Source organism: Miniopterus natalensis, chromosome 5, assembly GCF_054644295.1.
Source record: "Miniopterus natalensis isolate mMinNat1 chromosome 5, mMinNat1.hap1, whole genome shotgun sequence".
Taxonomy (NCBI): domain Eukaryota; kingdom Metazoa; phylum Chordata; class Mammalia; order Chiroptera; family Miniopteridae; genus Miniopterus; species Miniopterus natalensis.
The window spans coordinates 17,146,061-17,167,522 of NC_142085.1; the positions used below are offsets into that span (position 1 = coordinate 17,146,061).

Consider the following 21,462-nt stretch of genomic DNA (forward strand, 5'->3'; position numbering starts at 1 on the left):
TCTGTTTGCTCACTTATTTCCTTGTTTGTTTTACCTCCCTGAATAGAGCCCATATCAGTCTCCGGATTTCCCCTTTGCACCAAAGTTGGTAAAGACCCTAATGCAGGCCCTTGATGTTGGTTGCTGATTTGTAACCGTGACGAGTAAGACTCTGACCTTAGAATGGCCATTCTCTTTGTGTTCAGTGAGGTAATAAAGGGCAGGAACACTTCCAGTCCCCCTGAATCTTCATTTTGACTACCAGTCACGCAGGGGGAGGGGTGTCTGGGGGGCCAGGGAAAAGCTTGGGGCTTGTACTAACATATTTAGTCAGGATGCTTTCTCACCCATGCTCCCACCTCCCAGAGAGCCCAGGAACCCAGCACACATAGACCATTTTTCTTAACTGCTGGGTAGCTGGGAACAGCGGCTGTGGTTGCTGAGCAGTTGCCCAGGGCAGCTTGGCCACCCTGGAGAACCAAGAAAGCGGGGGAAATAAGAGAGTTTTCCTAGGCATGCAAGCAATCCCTTGAATGTTAAGAGAAAACTAGGCTTGTTATGTTCACTGTACATTTCTTCAATTAGAAATGTTACAACAAGTTTGTGTGATGTTAATGAAAAGCATACTTACACACATATTCATAAAGTGAACATGCGCCAAAGGCATTTTAAAGGGTGCTTTTTGACATCATAATTTGGGTTTGTAACATAAACAAATAGTGTTTAATCAACTGGGTAATCTTCAGGGACTTTAAAAGTATGCTGACTGATAATGATGTATGACCTTTCCCAAGGAAAAAATGGATTTTTAATAGGCATAAACATTTTAATTCCTACTTGGATTCCAATTCTAAGCCAATCTGATTCTTTAAGGGGCATAAAAAGATGTCAAAATTTTGGCTTATAATAACATGCTATATAGGCAGATACATTTATGGATTTGCTAAGTGTCCTAGAGCAGAGTTACTTCAACTTGGAGTTCATAGGGTTCACAGATGCCTTAGATCCATAGAATGGCTTGAGGGTCTTTGAATACCCTGAAATTGTATGCAAAATCGGCAAATGTGTTTATGGGAAAAGGGTTTATAGTTTTCATCAAATTCTCAAAGGGGCTTATCCATTTATCCATTTTTAGGTTATACGTTTCACCCAACTTGATCTACAGCTCATTCACAATTATACATATAGACGTTAGCCTAACCTCTGTGCTGCCTTCTCTATGGTTACTAGATTGAATTATATGAAACGGTTAGTAAAAAAGGTCAAATATTAGTAAATTCATTCAACAGATGGTATTACATTTCTGGTTTTTAGGCACAGCTGTTTACAGAGAGTATTTTTTATACTGGAACTGTGCAAAGACTTAAAGTTGGCAAGAAGGCTTTACAGTCCCCATAGGTGGGGATCTCGGCAATAGAAACTGGATCAGAAGAGATGTGGTCTTTACAGGATAGGGCTGGTCTACACACAAAGGATAAATGGAGCCATGCTTCTTAAAATCATTTTTAGAGATGGATCAATGACTAGAATGTAAAATTATCAATAAATATTAGGAATTATTATTACATGAATAATTATCCTCTCATCTCCGAGGCACAAAGAAATAAGTAAACTTTCTCAATGTTCTTCAATTACCAAAACCAGTGGTTCACCATGGAAATGAGAACTTGTAACTATCCCTCTTTCACTGAAGGCTAGGAAAACTAAATAAGGCAAGGGAAGGGTGAAAAAAATCATTGTATTAAGTAGATTGTTAGGGCCAGGCACGTAGTAGGTTGTCAATAAATATTTGTTTGAATGTTGACTGTATTAAGATTCTTTGACTAAAGGCCATGCATTCCTACATAATCTTTTCCAAACAACTATTTGTGTAAATACTCGACGTGAGAAAAAAAAAACCCACAGATGACTCAGACAGGTATTTTGACACTTACCTCAGCAGAGCTGTGATACTGAATGAAGGTTGCCGAAATTGCATGGCTGAAAGGGTCTCCTGCCTTGGTTACCATGTCCTGCCTCACAAGAAGAGCCAGATCCACTAACTAGGGGATGAAAGCAATGGAAATAAAGTCACATAGCTGGAAATAATCATCCATGTCACTGAAGTAGCAAAGCTAAAAGCAATACATTCCAATGTTATTGATAATACTGTCTGCCTAAAAACCTGTATTATAGACATGAGCATACGCTTTCATTGGCTGGCAATCAGACCTACCCATGAATAGAAATGATATATCTCACCTTCCAGTGGAGTGGCTCTCAAACTTTTTATCATAATCACTAAAGAATCATTTAAAAATATGTACAGATTGCCGGGCCCCAAGCCCCGATATTCTGATTCAGTAGGTCTGCTCTGGGGCGTGACCTAGGAACTTACATTTGAAACAAGAGCAAGGAGATGCTGATGCTTGTGGTCTACAGACTGAGATTGGAGAAGCTGTTAGAGGGCGGATTCTAGGCTCAGATTTCTGCACCCATTCAAGTCGACTGAACATATCTAGAAAAGTACCTTTTGAAGATAAAAAAAATCTCTAATCAAGGCAGATGTGTACTTAGAACTCAATGTTGAGAAATGTAGGGTTTCATTTCTGATTAGAATAAAGTTGCAAGAAACAGTCACTTTTACCCTGACAGCCACTAGAACTGGGGATGCAAAGAAACACAGTTGAGCTAAAACTCAGAAAATGGTGAGACTGTCAAGGGAGAAAACTCATGGCCGTTCTCATTCCTGGTAGAGCAGCCTGTGGAATAAGAACTGATCGCCAACAGGGGGAAGGAGGAGGCAGCCATGGGCTGATATGGCAGATTAGAATTCTTACCTGTGCCACAGTTTCATACGCTAAATATGCTAAAATTTCCATAGCGACAGCATTGGGTTTTATCTCCATACTGCTGCAGTCCAACCAGTCTCGAAATTTGGAGGCTTTTTTGGCTAGCCAGTAAAAACAAACAAACAAAAAAACAGGTATAGAAGATTTAATTTTTGAAGTGTTTTCATTACTGTCACAAAAAAGAAAAATATGTCTCTTGAAAATTGCATATGAAATACAGATAATGCATACAAAATGCAATGTTTTTGGAGTTTTATTAGTCTAGATATTCTAGCCCCAAGAAATCTCCTATGCATTTGAGTCATTTATTTTGTATCCATGCTACATAACACAGTATACTAAGCCACTTAACATTCAGCACTTTTCCCACTGTGTCTGAATAAGTTTTAAGTTATCATTGACCATAGCTTATAACAATAATCAGAAGAGCTACTTGCTTGCCATAACTTTGATTTATCCTTGTGGGGGGAAAAACCCTGCAAGAAAAAAACCTGTGATGAAAAAGGAACGTACAGAAATTGTATTTATAATACCTTTCAAAATGTGTCTCTTAGAATTAAATGGAATAAACCGATATCTGGCCTGATCCAATACTGTGGTTATATTTTCTTTGTTACAAAGATGTCCAAATTCTTAAGCCTGACTCTCAAAACCATCTAGATTAATTCCAACCTGCCTTTGCTTTATTCCCTATTGAAATGTCACCTGGCCTTGAGTATAATCCTCTCTGTGTTCACCCTGATCCCTCCCCTCCATGGACTGTCCTCCCATCACTCTTCATTCGTACAAATCCTGTCCATACAGGCCAAAGATATAGTTCCCCACTCTAGTCATTTACTGAACACTTATCACATACCCTTTCATGTCTGCTTATAATTTCTCAAACCATGGTCTAAGTTCTCTGTGTGTATCTAGCAATACAAGTACGCAGGGAACCTTCCATGACATATCTCTAAAGCGTCACAGTGCTAAGCAGGGTCTAACTACATACAGGGCCTTCATTAGATATTACTAATGTAACTAGTAACCTCGAGGGAAAATCATCTTTAAAAAAACCCCACTGATTATTCTTCTGATTAATCTGGTCCCATAGGTCTATAAAACACTTAACAGTAACTCAAAGCATGATGTTTTGATCCTCACAGATACAGTCTTCATGGATTCCACATACAGCAGAGTTTTCTTCTAAATAAATCACAAAAGACCTTAAGTCCTGCTATCGAAGCGCATATCCAAAGTTGTCAACTGTGGCAGAATTATGATAATCCCCCTTAAAGCTATCTCCCTGAAGTAACCAATCTTCCAAATACTCTCTGACATGCAGCATTCCATCTCACTAGTAAGCTGCACGAGCTCACAAACACTTGTTTAACATCTGTGGAATACTTCTGAAGTTAACCTTAACAGGCAGCAATTTGGCAAGATCAATAAAATGTGCCTTACTCATTTCTCCCTTTGACAGGCTGTTCGGAGCACAGAGACAGATATTTTGTGACTATGCTCTAAACAATTTATTTTAAAGTGAGAGAAAGAAGAGTTCTTCGTACTCCATCAGATGTGTTCACCTAAGCAACAGCATTAGTAACTTTCTCTCTAGATTTTAAGCACTGAGAATGCAGGGACAAGAACCAAGTGCCCACTACTGCATCCCCAGCACCCAGAACAGTACGTGGTATCAGCAGAGGCACAATCATTTTTTCTAGTAGAAATGAAGAATAAAAAAACAAATGAAAGATATTTCTTTAATAAAAGGGTAGACTGCAAACCTTTTTATACATAAAAAAGATGCACAGAGGCCCCACGAACCGACATGGGTTACTGCTATTCCAGCAACAGGTGAAGATTCTCTGAGTTAATTCCCTTCCTGGCACCTGGCGCAGGCCTGCTCAGAAATGGACCCTTTCAGGGCATTGCTGGTTCCAAAAAAGGAGGCACAGACAATCCTAGTCATGATAATTTGTTTCCATCAAGAAGTGAGGAGCATGAGAATGAATGAGTTCCTTTCCGACATCCCTTTTCTCAACGTATCAGGAGAGAAGGTGATCCTGGACACTGATCGACAGTTTAAATAGAATCCTGCACAAAGGCCTGAAGTTCTTAGGACTACCAGCTTTCTCACACTACCTGGGTTTTCAGCCCATGCTAGACAACTTTTCATAATAATTTCACATAAAAATTTGAAGTTAGTTAATTCTCATACATTTTTTTATCTTTCTCATCAATGATCACTAACGAAATTCAAGGTCTCCCAATTTTCTGTTCTCTCTCCCTGCATACTATCCTATTATTTCTAGCTCACCCCTCCTCACCAGTCTTTCCATTCCTGACCTTCCCTCAGAGCCTCTATAATGCTTGGTCCACTCTGAGGAAATTCTTCTGCTACTTCAATCTCTTCAAAATCACTGTTGAGTTATTTGAGAACAGTCTTCCTTAAAGGGCATGGTTTTCCCTGGGATCTTTTATAGGAGAGGTTCTTTCTTTCCTTCCTTCTGTACAGATTGATCAAATACTGACTGCCAGCCTATTCATCTCCCATATACCAAAGGGCCTGGAGGCAATATACCTTCATTCTTTTAGTTTCTCCCCAAGGGAAATACAGAACTGGCAGAGAGAAGCATTCTTACCAACAACAGAGGCTAAAAGACAATGGAATCATGTTTTAGCAAATAACTACTAGTCTATAATTTTCTACCCAACTAAACTATCATTTAAATATGAGGGCAAAATAAAGCCATTTAAGACAAAAAGGAGTGCTTCAACTACTTACAGAGCCTTGGACAAAACAAAATTAAGCTGAGAAGGCAAGTTTACATACTTATCAACTTAAAAAAATTAACTCAGGGATGTATATTAAAAAATTAAGAGTAACAACTAAAAAAATAGAAATAGAGTATATAATATACAAACTGGTTAAGGAAAACAGAATGAAGAAAACTCAATCAATCCAATAGAACAAAGGAAAGGAAGAAAAGTAAATAAAAAAGCACAGTAAACTTAAAAGGCAAAATAAGACAGTGTATATAAACCCAGATGTATAATTACATATAAATTAAATTCATCAATTAAAATACAAAGAGACTGTCAGATTGACTGAAAAGAAAACCTAGATATCTGTTTACAAAATCCACATATTAAACAAAAGGTTTAAAGGAAAGGATTGGAAAAAGATTTACCAAATTATAGCTAAATTAAAGCTTTGTAATTAAAATTAATATCAAACTTTAAAAGACTTTGAGGAAAATAACTATTGACATATAAATATAAAAGACTGGTGAATCTGAACAGTGTCCCAATTCTACAACTTACTCTCAGCCTATACAGTTATAGACGTGTTATTTTAAAATGCACCAGTAGCACTGGCTGGGCGGCTCAGTTGGTTGGAGCGATGTCCTGTACCCCAAGAGGTGGGCGGGCTCCATTCCGGGTCAGGGCACATGCCCAGGCTGTGGGCAGCAGGCAACCGATTGATGTTTCTCTCTCACACTGATTTTTTTTCTCTCTCTCTCTCCCCCTCCCTCCCCTCCTCTAAGATCAACTAAAAAATATATTTTAAAAGAGAGAGGAAAAAAGATAAAATGTACCACTACTTAAGAAGACATATCTATCACAGTTCCTGTATCCTGGGAGTTTATCAGAAGGGGAGAAATGAAGAGAGCCTAACAGCCTGATCAGTGTGGGCGCCAGTTCTGAATCTGCTGACCCACCTGGATTCAGCACTCCCAGCCAGAGCACTCTGGCATATAAACCAGATTCTCCCACTAAGGTTTCATAATGAAGCACCCATGGGTACCACATAAAGAAATATTTTTAAAGGCCCTAACTTCTCTTCTTTAAATAAAAAAATTAAGCATAATATACTGTTTATACTATAATTATTTTATAATGAAAGGAAAAATATTAATTTTTAATCTGCTACAGTTTATTATTGAGTTACAAAAAAATGGAGTTATTAAAACTCTAATTATCAAACAAAAGATGTATTAGAACACTTCAATGACTGTATGTTTTAATGTGAAATAGCACTTCTGTACCTTTAAATGAATTAAATTTAAAATATAATTTTAAAAAATAGTTCAATAGCACTAAGTGTAACTTTATAAAACTGGAGATTTATACTTATAAAAGACCTGAATGCCATTTTTAAACCTAAAAATTACAATACAAAAACCTTTCATTTGCTGAAATTGCCATGATCTGAAGTGTCATTTACTTAATGCTTCACAGATGTATGATGCCAAATTGTTAGTCAGACTGCAAAGTATATTTAGTTAGGGAAAAAATCTTCCAAAACATGTTTTCCTATATTTTACTGACATTTACATGCGGTGCTATTTGAAATGTGTCATTTATTTGCACTTTATGATCTATAAATGAAGCTCTCATTTTCTTTTTCCAAATCAAATACGTTGTTATTGTGACCACATAATAGCTTTTCATTTAAAGACATCATTGTGTGGATAATCCCTCAGCCCAGGGTCATGTGCTACTTTGTCAGATGTTTTAACTGGACTTTTCATCACACTTACTCTTTGACCTTTACCCCGAGAGTCTTAGTCATCACTGGACTGTTGCTGGGAGGATGTTTTGCTACACAACTGAGCCCACTATTTATCATGAGCTGTAACGTAGTGTTAGTAAGCTGTGTGCAGTGCTGGGACGGTACTGATTTTACCACGAGGTCATTAGTGTTACAAGAGCACAATTAATGAATGTGGCTAACAGTTATAGACAAAGATGGAAGAGACTGCTGGTCTGTTCCTCTGTGGCAATATGAGTATGCGTAAATAAATGGGAAATTTGGTATCTATTAATACATACATATGAGGGGCTCTTAAATGTCATGACTGCACCAAGAGAGCCATTATGGGTCAAGTACAATCGGCAATACTAGTGTAAATATGACTAAGAAACTGGAAAAGAAATTAAAATGGGAATATTAAGACAAACAGAATTTTTCTAAAAGTTATGTGAATAATTAACATGGCTCTCTGTGTATTAATCAGACCCTTTAAAACCTCTGACTACTATTAATTGTAGAACAGTAGAGGGGGGTAAAATCTTTTATAGGCTCCCCAACAATGCAGAGGCTATTTCTGTAGCAGTTATAACGATGCATATATTAAATTCACCATTTTCTAAGGAACAGATTGTGCCATACTTTACCATATCTGTAACACATACTCTCTTAAACATACAATGAAGCAAAGTTAAATGCTTACTTACAGAAACTCAGTTGCCGACTTTCACAGAATTCTGCATATTGGGCTGAATCCATAATTCGAGTTTGTCTTTCTGCTCTCTAATAGATAAAAATAAAAAGGCACAAGAATACTTTTAAAGCAAGTAGACTATGGTATATATTTTCACAGCTAAAACTTAGCACTGGAGTTCCATGTTCCCTCCCTTACTCTCAGTGAACAGACTAGTGCTACCAAAAAGACCACGACACATAAAATTATAACAGTAGTTTTGAAGCTTGTTTCTTTTGGAAATAAAGTTTAAAATACCATTTTCCATTCCTCTGTTATTGTCATTATAAAAGAAGAAAAAACTAAAGGACCTCACTTCTCAGATTGTGCACTTCCAAATTTTCTTAACCGTAACATCCTTTAGTTAAAAGAAAAAGAAAACACTGAGACAATAACTAATCAAACAGGAAACTTGTTATTGATCCCTGTCCATCTGCCCTAAAGCTGGGACTCTGAAATATTAAATAGGAGTCAACAAACGGGGTCCATATATCGCCCTTCAGTTGGAACAGGGAGCCAGAGCTAACAAATCCGTATTTCAAAGGGCAAAGAAAATAAAACGGTAAACACGACGCAAATGCTTCCGTCCGCGTCCAGGTCCGGCTCACAGCTGGGCAGAGCCTCGCTCGAGGGTTTCTGTCCCAGGACAGCAGGTGTCTGCCGCTCGCTGTCCCGCACGAGCCAGCGCGGGTACAATTGTCACCCAGCCACCGCGGGTGGGAAAGGAAGCGGCCGCTTCCGCTTCCGGGGCCGGAGGGCTCCGAGAGGAGACGGCTGGAACTGCTTGGAATGAGTTTCTGCCCAGCAGAGGAAAAAATTCCCTGAGATTTTAATTTTTTTTCTGCTTTGGAAGGACTTTCAGCAAGTGTTCTTTATCACAGTTGTTGGAGTACATAAGTACCACTTACAACGTCTGTGGATATTTTTATATTTTTTTAAACTAAAATTGTTCTGTTTTTTCATTTTGCTTGATTTGGGGGAGTGATCAACTTAATTCCAATGATATACCAGCTGAAGGAGTGAGTAATGGTGCACTACTTTCAGCTCAGTACAGAAAAGAGACAGATGGGGTGTTGGGAGGTAAGTTAAAATGTACTAACTGCTGTGGCTCCTTCTAAGACCAGCGAGTACTTTTCCCCTTTCCCTTCCTCCCCTCCCTCTTTTCTTTCCTTCCTAATCCCCCCCCCCAAACACATACACACTGATGCAAACCCAGACTTCTGTTTATTTACCCTACAGTTCAAGTATCCGTTCTGAGCACGTAAAGTAAATGTTACACACATGTACACTACATGTGCATTAAATACATGCACATATATGTATGTGCGTATGTATCCTCTTGTACGTGGATGCGAAACATCATGGTCCTTAAGGGTACGTTACTGGGTGAATTGTTACATACTTAAGAGTATGTTTTGATACGTGAATTTTTGCATGATTTAGTTTTGTCTTTCTTTTTAAATATATCTAACACAACTCTTTTTTTTTGTCATGGAAAATAGGAAGGACAGGAGAATTTATGTGTTTCCAATACAACAAGTCAGTTACTAATGTGTTTATTAAAACTTCTAAGACTCATAACATTCTATCATATCTGTCTGTCTGTGTTTGACTATAGCAGGAACCTCTCAGGTTTGAATTTCTAGCTCCTAGAAAACATCTTGACATGGTAAATAAACAATACACATTCATGGAATGAACAAATGCTACATTTTAGTCTATAATCAGGGCACATGACCATCACCTAACTGAAGCCAGTCCGCCTTTTTTGCTACTCTCCAGCTAGGCAGCCTCCTCCACCCAACACACGCTAGACAGAAAGGGCTTAGCTAATTACGAAAAAGAGAAAGTTCCTAACAGGATGAACTTTTCTTCTACCAAGTTGAATAATCAAGATTTGACTTTTATATATATATGCCTAGATTGTTGATGTTTCTGCAAGAAGTATTTCTAGAAATGAAAGTTAGGAACACTTATCCTAAGAGGTCAAGGTTGCCAGGCTGCCAGCTTTAATTGAGGTGTGTAGCTGGTTGGAAGATTCTGAACTGCAAAGCCTATCATCTGACTACCTTTAAAAGCCACTAAAAGCCTTTAAATGATTGTAGCTGGCTTCCTTCTTTTTCAACACTGTCTTCAGTGTCTATTCTCTTTTCTTTATTCAGCATCTTAGTCTGATTTCAGTTCCATCGTCTCAGCAGTAACCTTGGATCTCAGGAGGCCCATGAAGCTGGCACTAGGGTGTGCGTCAAACTGTTCACTGAGTGCCTAGCAGTTGACTCAACAGCAAAGGTTACAGGCAGTACAAATGGATGGCATGCTAGAGCTAGAGGCAGCTTCAAGTCCATCTTGTTCAGTCCCTCTCATTTAAAGACGAGGAAATTGAGGTTCAGAGAGAAGTGATTTGCCAGAAATGACCAAGTCAGAAGTCTAGGACTACTCATTCCCGAGTCAATTTTCATTATAAAAAGCTGTCTCTAACCTGTAGTACTTTATACCTCTAGTAATTTTCTTTGGAATTCTGTAAACTCTATCCATTGTCTTACTAATGTAGCCCCTGTAATTAACATGCCCAAACTATTTATGAGAAAATAAAATTAGTGGGGCCCTGGTTCAGCAAAGAAGTCACAACCTGGGATAAGGCAGTGCAGAGCGCACAGGCTGTGAGGGACCCGACAGGGCGCTGCTGCGCTGCAAACGTGTCCCAGGCGTGCAGTTACTGTGTCTCCTCAACCTTCTGGAAGCCATACAAGGCGGGGGTGCAGAACCCCAGAGGAGGTATCTGGCTACAAGTTTCCCTGTCCATTGACCTTGGTGTAGCACAAAAATATTATTTTCTATGTGAGCCATGACCTGGAAAAGCATGCACACTGCTCAGAGTGGGGTCCAATGAGCTCAACTGAAATCAGAGACACAAATGGGTGTGAGGATGATGAGGGTGACGCCTCTCTCTTCCCCATGAACTGTTTCAAATGACCAAAAGAGACAAAGTTGGCCTTGTGAAAGGATGAGACCATTCTGCCTCTGATTATATTATCTCCTGTTCTCACGCTATCACCTTAAGTCCTGGGAAGAGAAGGAAACACCTAACCTTCATGGACTCTGTGTTCTTTAAAAACAGTAACTATGTTTTGCTCTATAATCAAGTATTGGCCAATGTTTAGCTTGGATTTACCTGAGCCTCAGTAAATGTTTGCTGGCTCCCTGAATGACTGGGCAGATGGATTGATGGATTGAGGCAAAAGAAATGCATATAAATTCTTGTTGGCCGATCTAAAATCAGAAACTGTAATATCAGTAATCAAACCTTATGAATTCCAGAGAGGGAAGGCAGTCTTTTAAACCAAAGACCCATAAAAAAATCAAGACACTGGCCAACTATTAAATAAGTTTGGCTTGTATTTTCTGTGTTGTCCTAGTTCCACTTTCCCTTCTGCTCTGTTCAGATGACCTATTCCACTCCCCAAGAAAGTGCACACTGGCCGTCCTGTTCTATTCCTGCTACAGTTAAAAAAAAAAAAAAAAAAAAAAATTCTGGAAAAAGATGCAAAGGGTAAAAATCATAAACCTAGTCAGACAGCAGGATCAGAATAACAACGCCTACTCTTCACATAGCCGGACATCATAACCCTTAAGATAAACAGTTTAAAAACATTTAAAGGACACAGTTCATAAAGTAACAGGGGTCCTAAACGACCTAGTCTGAGGTATATCACTGAATAATCATAGTAGGTTTATCACAGCTTTTGTTCATACTGAACCTTCTCAAATTACACAATGTCCTTCTGATCTCAGGCTGCCGCATGAGTGTAAGGTCATCGCCGGGTGAGTCACGCTCCTGCATCTGCAAGCCCAGGGCGTCTTCTGCTTCATCGGCCGGCTCTACCCACTCCGTGGCTTCTTCAGGCATCAGCAGTGCCCTTGAACACTCATAAAAATGCGCTGCACACTCAGACGCTTTTCTGAAACTGAACCTCACTAGTGCTACCAAACAGCGAAGTATTACCATGTAGGGGCACACACAGAAAAATTACTTTTGAAAGAAATACTCCTAAAATTTCCCAAACACTCAACAATATTTTTAAAATTCACTGGCATGGCTCTTTAAAAAAGTAAACAAGAATAGTTATGCTCATTGTCACTCATCTCACTACCAAGAAGTTACAGCTTTTTCTGGTTATTGTAAAACAAACTTGGGAGGCGGAACACCGCGCCAGATGAACTCATTCTGGGTCCCACCTAAATGAAGCCAGGGAAGCAGATATCTGCAGATGCAGTACCTACTATAATTTGCGTGTTTGTTTAATCCTGAACGCAGCAGACTCTCAGTATATATTTGTTAATTTAAATTTTTGGTGAAGAGTTTGGGTTTCAGTTAACAGGAACCTGGCTGTGCGCGCAAACAGTCCCTCCAGCGCCTGCGGCCTGCGCGGCCCTCGGGTGCGGCTGCAGAGCCTCTGCGGCACAGTCTCACCCTCGTGCTCTCTCAAGCGGAGGCGAAGGCTACAGGCGCTCTGCGCTGGCCTCTTGGCGGCTTCTCAAGACACATGACATTTATCTTTCTTCAGCAATACAGAATCACAGAACCTAACATTTAAACCAGGATGAAAGTTTCTCTGCCCTAGCTTCCACCTCATATTTTTTTTTTAAAAAAAATCTTATTCTGATTACTCTTAGAAGTTTTACATTTGAAACGCAGTCCTTTCTGCATGAAAAAGGCAAAATGCCAATAACTACCAGCCACTTCGTGTTGGACAGAGGCTGGCTGTGGAACTGGGGAACTTCAAATGGAGCGGCGGGCAGCAGCGGCCGGCACGGCGACGTGGATTCCGGGATGTTACGCGTGGCCCTGTTGGCCGTGGTCCATTTGCAGCAGGACACGAAGACACCAGTGACCAGCACAGAATGCTGGGCACACCAGAAACCAGATCCCCAACTCACTGCAAAGAAGGAAACTGAGGCCCGGAGAGGTGAAAGGGTTCACCTAGACTGTTGCAGGGGCGACCCGGTACCAGGCGGTCCAGTTTGTAACGGAGAGAGTCCCCTGCTCAAGAGTCAAGTGTCTCCCCAGAACACTGGGTGGACTTTCACTGCCTGTATGCCCACTGCCAAGATCATGATTTGGGCCTCGGGTCCTGCAACAGGTTCCTAGCTGGTTCCTTCTACATTTTTAACCCTCCCCACCCAGCTGGGTACAACTTGAAAAATAGAGAAGAGGCCTTGGCACACGGCAAGACCTTACCTCCTCCATCCCCACACCACCTGCACTCTGCATCATAAACTGCAACAAATGGCTCTCAGTTAATCACGGCATCAAGTTCAAGCTCAAGTGCTTGGTTTCCAAATGTGGACATAATCTGGCCCATTCTAGGTAGGCAGACGTCATTCTCACTGAAGTATGACATATTCTTTGCTTTCTTCATGTCATTCTTGGTCACCCTCCTCACAGCTGTCCCCTGCCCCTCCTTCATTACTGTGCTGGCTATTTCCCCCCGCACATGGTAACTTAACGAGTTCCCTTTCAGGACAGGTACTCCCTCCTCTAGAAAGTTTTCCCTGAAGATACCAGGTGACATGATTCCTCTCTTCTGAAACATCTGTCCTTCTAGATCAGGAGTGGGGAAACTTTTTTCTGCCAAGGGCCATTTGGATATTTATAACATCATTCAAGGGCCATACAAAATTATTAACTTAAAAATTAGCTATGAAAAAACTCCTAGATAAATTGAATTTCAAGTCCCGCCTGCAGTTGCCTTGGCAGGGCCAGACGAAATGATCTCGCAGTGGCCTGCGCCACCCCTGCTCTAGATAGTATTATACTCCCGCACTTTCCTATGCCTGCTGCTTTTGTCGCTACTAAAAAATGATAGCTGTAAGAATGTATCATTAACGGAAAAAAGCACGTTGTGGATTAGAATGTATGTACCTTGATCCCATTTATGTTTAAACACACACAGACACACCACACGTGAGCGTGCAAACTTCTAGAAGTGTACACATACTTCGATAGTATATACCTCTAGGGGTAGCACTCCAGGGAACTTACTTTTGCAGTTACACATATCAGTACTGTTTTAACCTTTTCTTAAGTGGATTACAATCAGAAAAATACTTTAAGAAATCTTTCCTCTCGAGTTAAATAAATGTCCACACACAAAATAATCAAGAGGCAGAAAATCACAGAGAAAAGTGCAGGCTTGGATAGATGTTCAGAGAGACAATGTGAATATGTTACTGCAGTATTGAGGGAGTCAATAAACCCTGGGTTTATTTAAGTTTGATCCAGAATTTTCTCTGAATTATATAACTGAATAAAAATACTGTACGGTATGTTTTCTATTTTGTAGCTAAGTAGTAAAGATTTCCATTGGTGCTAATCTGTTCTCCCAGAGTGATTTTTCTAATACAACACTTTTGTGTGTCCAAGGTATTATGAATGTACTAGGGTAATCATATGAAGTTTCCTAAAAAAATAGCTATGGAGTCTAGGAGGACATTCAAGGGATTTAAAAGGAATTTCGGGCTAAAAATAAGTGAGTAATTCTCAGCAAGCACAAAGCATCAGTGAGTAAGAAATACACAAAGGGATATTTGTGAAATTCATAACAGGGTTGTTTCAAAATATTGAATTTTTGGGGGTCTATATTAATCAATGTAACTATAGGAGTTTTTTCTTTTCTCTATATTTTAAACTATCAAGAATGAGCATAAATTGGTTGTATAAGGAAAATATAGTTATTAAAATCAAAATAGTACATTTAAAATTGGCTTAATGTCTGTTTAAAAATTTTAAATATGGATTTATTAAACTAGTAGTGGGCAAAATTATAGCAGTGAAATATTTCCTGTCCTGGGATAGAATGTGTGCTAAGAAAAGTGTCATTTTTTTCAATAACCTAGCACCATACAATCCACTGCCAGGTTTAGCTGTCAATCTTCATGTGGTGTTAGTACTAATTTTTACTAATGTTCTCCTGAAACCGTAAACATGCTCTGTAATAACTAAGCTGGCAAATAATATAAAAAGCTATGAGAATTTCTGCCCAAACTAGTTCCTTAACGTAATAGAAGACTGACATCTTTTTCTATTTTCCTAATTGAGGATGCTGTAACTCGTTCTTGTGGTTATTATTTGGCTGTATCTCTAAAAGTGAACATACTAGGTTAATATGTGTAAGCTCTTTAGGCATTCTGAATAGCATTCTTCCAAATTCTCATAGGTTTATGTCATATCCAGATGAGCTGAGATGGCTTTAGAGTCCAGCAAATATACAAGGATATGGTTAAACACTTTGGTCATTTAGGGTAAAATTTTACAACACTGCCTGCAAAATATGTTCAGAAAGTCACTATTACACACAATTCTGTTCATATTTTCTCTTTATTCCTGAGTTAGACCTACAGACCTTTCCATTTTGATTTAGCTAAGAACAAATTCTCAAGCACTCTGACATGCATACCGAATGGAGGCTGGCTTCACTTAGGTAGAGGGAAGGCCTGGCAGCTTTAAAATAAACTTCTGTAAAAGGAGGAGCCTGTCAGTGCAGCACGGATGGCTCACCATCCTCAAGGACCCCTGGAGCTCTGCACAGAACAAGGGAGGGCCCCGCCTGCAATTTCACTCTGTTGCTACTATGTGGTCCTAGTTTTTCAATAAGGATTTTTCTTCCTTTGAAAATAATATTTTTATTTTAGATTACTTCATTGGTTTAATTCCTTCTAAGCAAATTCCATCAGCCCTTCCTTTAAAATATCTGGAATAAACCACTTTCCATCACCTGCCACCTTCACTGCTACTGCCCTGGTCCAAACTGTCATTATCATCTCCCCGCTGGCTTGCTGAAATAATCTCCTAATGGGCCTTCCTGCTTTCACTCTTTCTCCTGTTACCCAACCCCTGCTAGGGTCTACTCACTGCACAACAGCCAGAGTAATCTTCTAAAAGATGAAAATTGGATCATACCATTTATGATAAAAACTTCCGATAGATTCTCCTCAAATATAGAATAAAACTCAAGATCCTCAGAATGGCCTATGAAGCCCTCCATAATCTGTTGCTCAATTTTCAATCTGATCTCATCTTCTTTTACTCCCTCTCTCACTCCACTCCAGCCACACTGCCCTATGTTTCATTAATGCCAAACACTTTCCTACCCCAGGGCCTTTGCATTTGCCATACCTCTGTCCAGAATATCTTAATCCCACATCAGTCTGGCTTGTTCCCTCACTTCCTTCAGGCTCTGTTCAAAGGTAACTTTTTCAGAAAAGCTGTTTATGTGTATGATCACTTTATATAAAATAGCAGCTTCCCCCAAGTCATTCTGTATCTGTATCCTGCTTCATTTTTCCTCATAGCTCTTTCTACCATCTGCCACAATATTATACATTTATTTGTTTATTGTCTATTTCTCCCCAAGTAGAATGTAAGCTCCTTGATGGTAGAGACTATGTCTATTTTATTCCATGCTAAATCCCCAAAGCCTCTACAGAGCTTGACACATAGTAAATTTTCATAAGTATTGGTGGAATAAATCTTTTATTTCCCCCTATATTCTATATACATAAAGTGAATAGGTAAGGCAGGGTTTCTAAATCTTGATATTATTGACATTTTGGGCTGAAGGATCTTTCTTGTACAGACTGTCCTGTGCACTGCAGTAGGGTTTTAGCAACACAGTATCCCTGACCTCTACCCACCAGATGCTCAGAGCTTCTGCCCACTACTCCCTGGATTGTGAAAAACAAAAATGTCTCTAAACATTTCCAAATGTTCCCTGGGGGCAAAAGTCATGCCCCAGTGAGAGCCACAAGTCTAAGGGGCAGGGACTGTACACTATGAGCCACGTGCCATGCGTGGTCCTTTAGGCTCTCTCCTTTCATCCTTCCAGATATGACTCAATTGCAGGGAAATACTGCAGATATGATTCCTCTTTTTAAAATGAGAAGCTATGGCTAAGATATATTAGGCACCTTGCCTAAGGCTGCTAAGTAAGTAAGGTGTGCTGCCACCTGAAACCAGGCCTACCTTACTCCAAAGTCTGTGCTCTTTTTACTATGAAGCCTCATAAGGGAAAGTGTCAAGAGCAGCGATACTTGGATCGAGGTGAGGAAAGGGGATTAGAGCCCTCCGATTTTCTTTCTCCCCTGACAGGTATTGCTCAATGAAACACCAAAAGCAGAAGGACAGAGCTGAAAAACACTGGGCATCCTATGCTGCTTGCCCTTCAAGGAACTGGCACTGCCTTTTTGTATCTGGTTTCAAGACAGAGGCCATTTCATGCGTGAGACTCACAGCATGACCATGATACTGAAGGAACAGCTAATCCCACACATTAGTCAGTGATCTTTAAAGAATGTAATCATGTCGTGCCACTTCTATCAAATCCCTCCTTGGTTCTGATATCATGGTCTGTTGCAACGATGACAGGCTTATCTGTGGAGCGCGTACGAAAGGGGGCTCCTGACACACGGCCCAGATCAAACGTGGCTGCTATAAACTCTCCTGAGCAGTAGAGTAAGACCTGCCCCCCATCAGAATCCTGCCCCTACCTGCCCCCAACGCCAGCGCTGCCAGAGCCAGGACAGTAAGACCTGCCCCCTCCTCGCATCAGCATCCTGCCCCTACCTGCCCCCTGCGCCAGTGCTGCCAGAAATGTCTAGGAGTTGTAGACATAACCGGCTCAACGAAGGATCAGAATGACCAGTTTATAGTCTTCATTACCTATCATTTATGTTGACAGTTTCAATCTCTCAGTTTATAAAATATTTTTAAAACTGGCTCTTCATACATTGAACCTCAAGTATTCTAACTAAGAAGGTGTCCTAGCAACATGGTTAAATTATTCATTTAGAAGTTTTTAATTGCAGGAAAATACAGCTGCAAACAAACTTCAAACAAAAATGGCGATGTAAAAAAATGTTTAACAGTAAATCTGAATCACACATGCCTTAAAAATTCAGAAAGAGGAAAGGTGACACTCTGAAAAGGTCAACAATGAAGCCTATGACATTACGAACCAGTGACGAAATGAAGTCACCGGTCTAGGAAAAATCCTCAAGGGAATATGTTCCGAAGGAAAAACAGGCTTTTACAACTGGACACCACGTGAGTTAAGATTAGAAACAAAAGAAACCGAATTAAATTGTTTATTCCCCTAAAGAGAATGTTCTTCATCATTTTAAAGCTGAAGTTGCTCTCCTCATGATTAGCTGAGTTGTTTTCATGAGTCAGAAATGAGCAAGGTCATCAATAGAAACTCGCCACAGAGACTGATGTAGCTGAAGGCATGAGTTCAGGCAGAACAAAGGAAGCCCGTGACTTCCCGAGGCTGCCAAACTGTAATCGCCGGGCAGGAACACGCAATGGGAAGGGGCCGAGACTCAGGACAGGCAATGCTGCCCTGATTGCTGTTTCAAGTGTAAGAAATGCGAATTCCTAATACTTGACAGGAAAAAGAAACGTCTACACATTCAGAAAATTAATGTCTATTTTCAATTCTTATCTTTAAAAGTCTACCTAATTAAAAAATAAACAAAAACAGAAAGCATCTTGAAAATAATTGTGGGTTCAAAATCTTTGAGAGATAAAGACCTGCGGAAACTTATCTCCTAGAGAAGCCCAGGCTGTTCTTAAATTCAGTCTTTCAAAGTAGCCTGAGCACTACGGCAGCCTCTTGGGCTTCAAAGAATGCAGAATAGCAAAATCCCCTGGAATCATAAATGCAAAACCTATAATTATGGTTATTTAACAAAATGGTTTCTGTTAAGATATTTGATGATGAAATTCCCATCCTCAGATGTCAGTGCCCAAATTTTAATCAGCCTTTACTCATGAGTAAATGTTTCTGTTATTTGATTAAATGTCAGTAGCCATTAGGCCCAGCTCTTAAGTAAGGAGGCGTAGTGAAGGCACCGGCGGGTGTGGAGTGGATTAGCCAGACGAAGAAGGGGGTTGTTTCAGTAACCTGGTGATGTGAGGCAGGGCTTCACCTCACATAAACCACAGAAACTTTAAAGAAGCAGAGGACAACTCTGGCAGCGAGAAGAAGGGAGCATCAGAGGTGCTGAAACAGGTGAAGTCGGGTGAGAGTCACTGACAGCAGCAGCAGTTTTGAGTTTTGTGTATACTGCCTGTTGGTCTTCTCAACAACTGCGTGTGTGTGGTAGGAGTAGCCATTCTTATCTCCATTCGATCGATGAACAAACAGGCTCACTGACTCTCTGTGGTTTTTAAAAAGACTTACTTTTAAATAATTTTAATTCATAGGAAATTCGCAAAACCAGTTCCTGTGTGCTCTTCACCCAGCCTCAGCACCACAAACACTCCTCCTCCCTTCGGATCCCAGAGGCCAAGCAGGGTAAGGGGTGTAAGTACTTGGATGAGTTTCTGTGGCTTTTCATCAACGTAAGACACTTCACTAGAAAGATTTAAGATTACTACTCCCAAGCCAGCACCCTTTCCACTATACCACTCATGCGTCTAACAAAACTCCTTACTCAAAGATACAATTTCTATGTGGATATAGATGGAATAACCCAAGTAAAATTACCCAAAAGAGTTCAACTAGACATTGCTACTTCATGTTACAGCTCTAGGGACCTCCAAGACTTGCAGTCATCTAAAAAATTCTACCTGAAATGCTCTTTAGTGGCTCTGATAAGAAACAGGCTTAGTCTTGACAGAACTCAAAACCCTAAAACTTGAGCTGTGTGTAGTTTGGATAAGATCTAGGAGTGCATTCTAACATGATTAAGTTACTTAATAAGATATAAGTGGACAGATGTTACAGAATTATCTTACACAGTGCTTTCTGAAGATACACGCTACGTTTTCCGAGTTTTTTTAAAACTGGGGGATGGAAGTCAATGTTAGACAGATATTCCAATAACTTGATCTCTCATATATGCTGTAATTTCTTTGACGAGTTCTGACTGAATCATTATGATATGGTTGTATCTAAACTAAATTCCATTTGTATGTCTATCTATAGGAATTTAGCCATACTGTACATTTTATAAAGAATATTTTTTCCAAGATAGTTACTATTTCTTAAAGACACATATGCTGGCCATTGAGCTAGGTACATTACATATGTCATCACAAATCCTTCCCAACGGTTCTATGATACTGATCCAATTAAAGAATCTGAGATTCAAAAACATAAAGTAACTTGATAAGGGATGGAACTGTGATTTAAGGTCTGACTGTCTGACCCCAAAGTTGAAGCTCTGGTCATAATAATCATGCAGTCTAAGGAGAGTATCAGAAAGAAGACAGGCATACTGCAGTGTGGTAGAAGATTAAAAAAATATTGTCATTCTATAATGAAGAATATAATCTTTTGTGATGGCTGACATCCATGATTAGAAAATGATGCCAAGGGAACATATACACTGGCCAAACACTGAGGATATGTACAAAGTGTGTGTGTTGTTAGCTTGCGGCTTTTACATGAGAGCACATTATTGTGACACGGTCTCATGTATCTGGGAAGGTCATTCTCTTCCATAGAAGCCTCCACTTGGGAGGAGCAGGGTGAGTGTGAAAGTGGGAACAGTGGAATTTAGTTAGCCAGTCAGACCAGTCCAATAACCCCGATGATCACTGGGCAACAGCTTTCAAAACCAGATTGCCCAAATGTGGCTGGTGAATTAAAAACGAACACAGAGCGACACTGAAATGAACGATGAAAACCCAAATAATGAAAATATGACCTTGCCAAAACAATGAATTAAGATTCTTCATAGCACAAAAGCAATCCTCCTAGAATTCTTTTATACTGATGCTTTCCTGGTACACTTACACTATAATGAAATAAACTACAATTTGGTTATATAATATTTAAGAGTAAGAATACTCCTACTGTAGCACGCAGGTATTCCATATAGTTAAATGAAGCATGTCCTGTTACTTTGCATACCCTCCTTTGCATAGTGTTCTTTAGAGGAGGCAGAAAAACATTCAACCCAGATGGTACTTATTTTCTATAGCACAGTATTTTAATTTCTTAAGTAGCAGGATGAATATTTTGATTAACAAAAAAAAAATATCTAAAATCAAATCCTTTCTTCTATTTTCCTCTGGAATTTAAGAGACAGGAAGCATACTAATAAAAGCTGAATGATTTCTTTAACCTTCTGATGTTTATAAGTTTTGGTAAACAAAACCCTTTAAATTAATATGAGACTTAGGCTGAAACGCATTAAGACATTAACACTTGTGCTGTGGCTGTGATAGTTCTTTGAAAATCATAGGCCACGTGACAAAATATTCCTTCAATATTAAAAAAGCTTAATTTATCAGTTATCTGGGAAAGAATTAACAAGGGGGGGGATCAATGTCCTAAGTTAAAGCTTCGGAACTGACAGTGAGTCCCCACAGAAGCTGTGTTGGTCAGAGAGGGCGA

General features: G+C 39.7%; 1 protein-coding gene across 6 annotated transcripts in view; it reads right to left on the reverse strand.

The window, feature by feature from the left end:
• Positions 1–21,462, reverse strand: part of SUPT3H (SPT3 homolog, SAGA and STAGA complex component) — a 418,544-nt gene that overhangs the window by 104,570 nt on the left and 292,512 nt on the right. For all 6 annotated transcript variants that reach the window (XR_015714553.1, XM_087817428.1, XM_087817427.1 and 3 more), the window contains 3 exons: positions 8,034–8,109; positions 2,799–2,911; positions 1,914–2,021 (listed from right to left, as the gene is read on the reverse strand). Coding sequence is in view for 5 of the 6 variants with exons in the window: in XM_087817428.1 (XP_087673554.1) it covers positions 1,914–2,021; positions 2,799–2,911; positions 8,034–8,109 (297 nt within the window). In the remaining variant the exon portion in view is untranslated. The remainder of the gene's footprint in view (positions 1–1,913; positions 2,022–2,798; positions 2,912–8,033; positions 8,110–21,462) is intronic.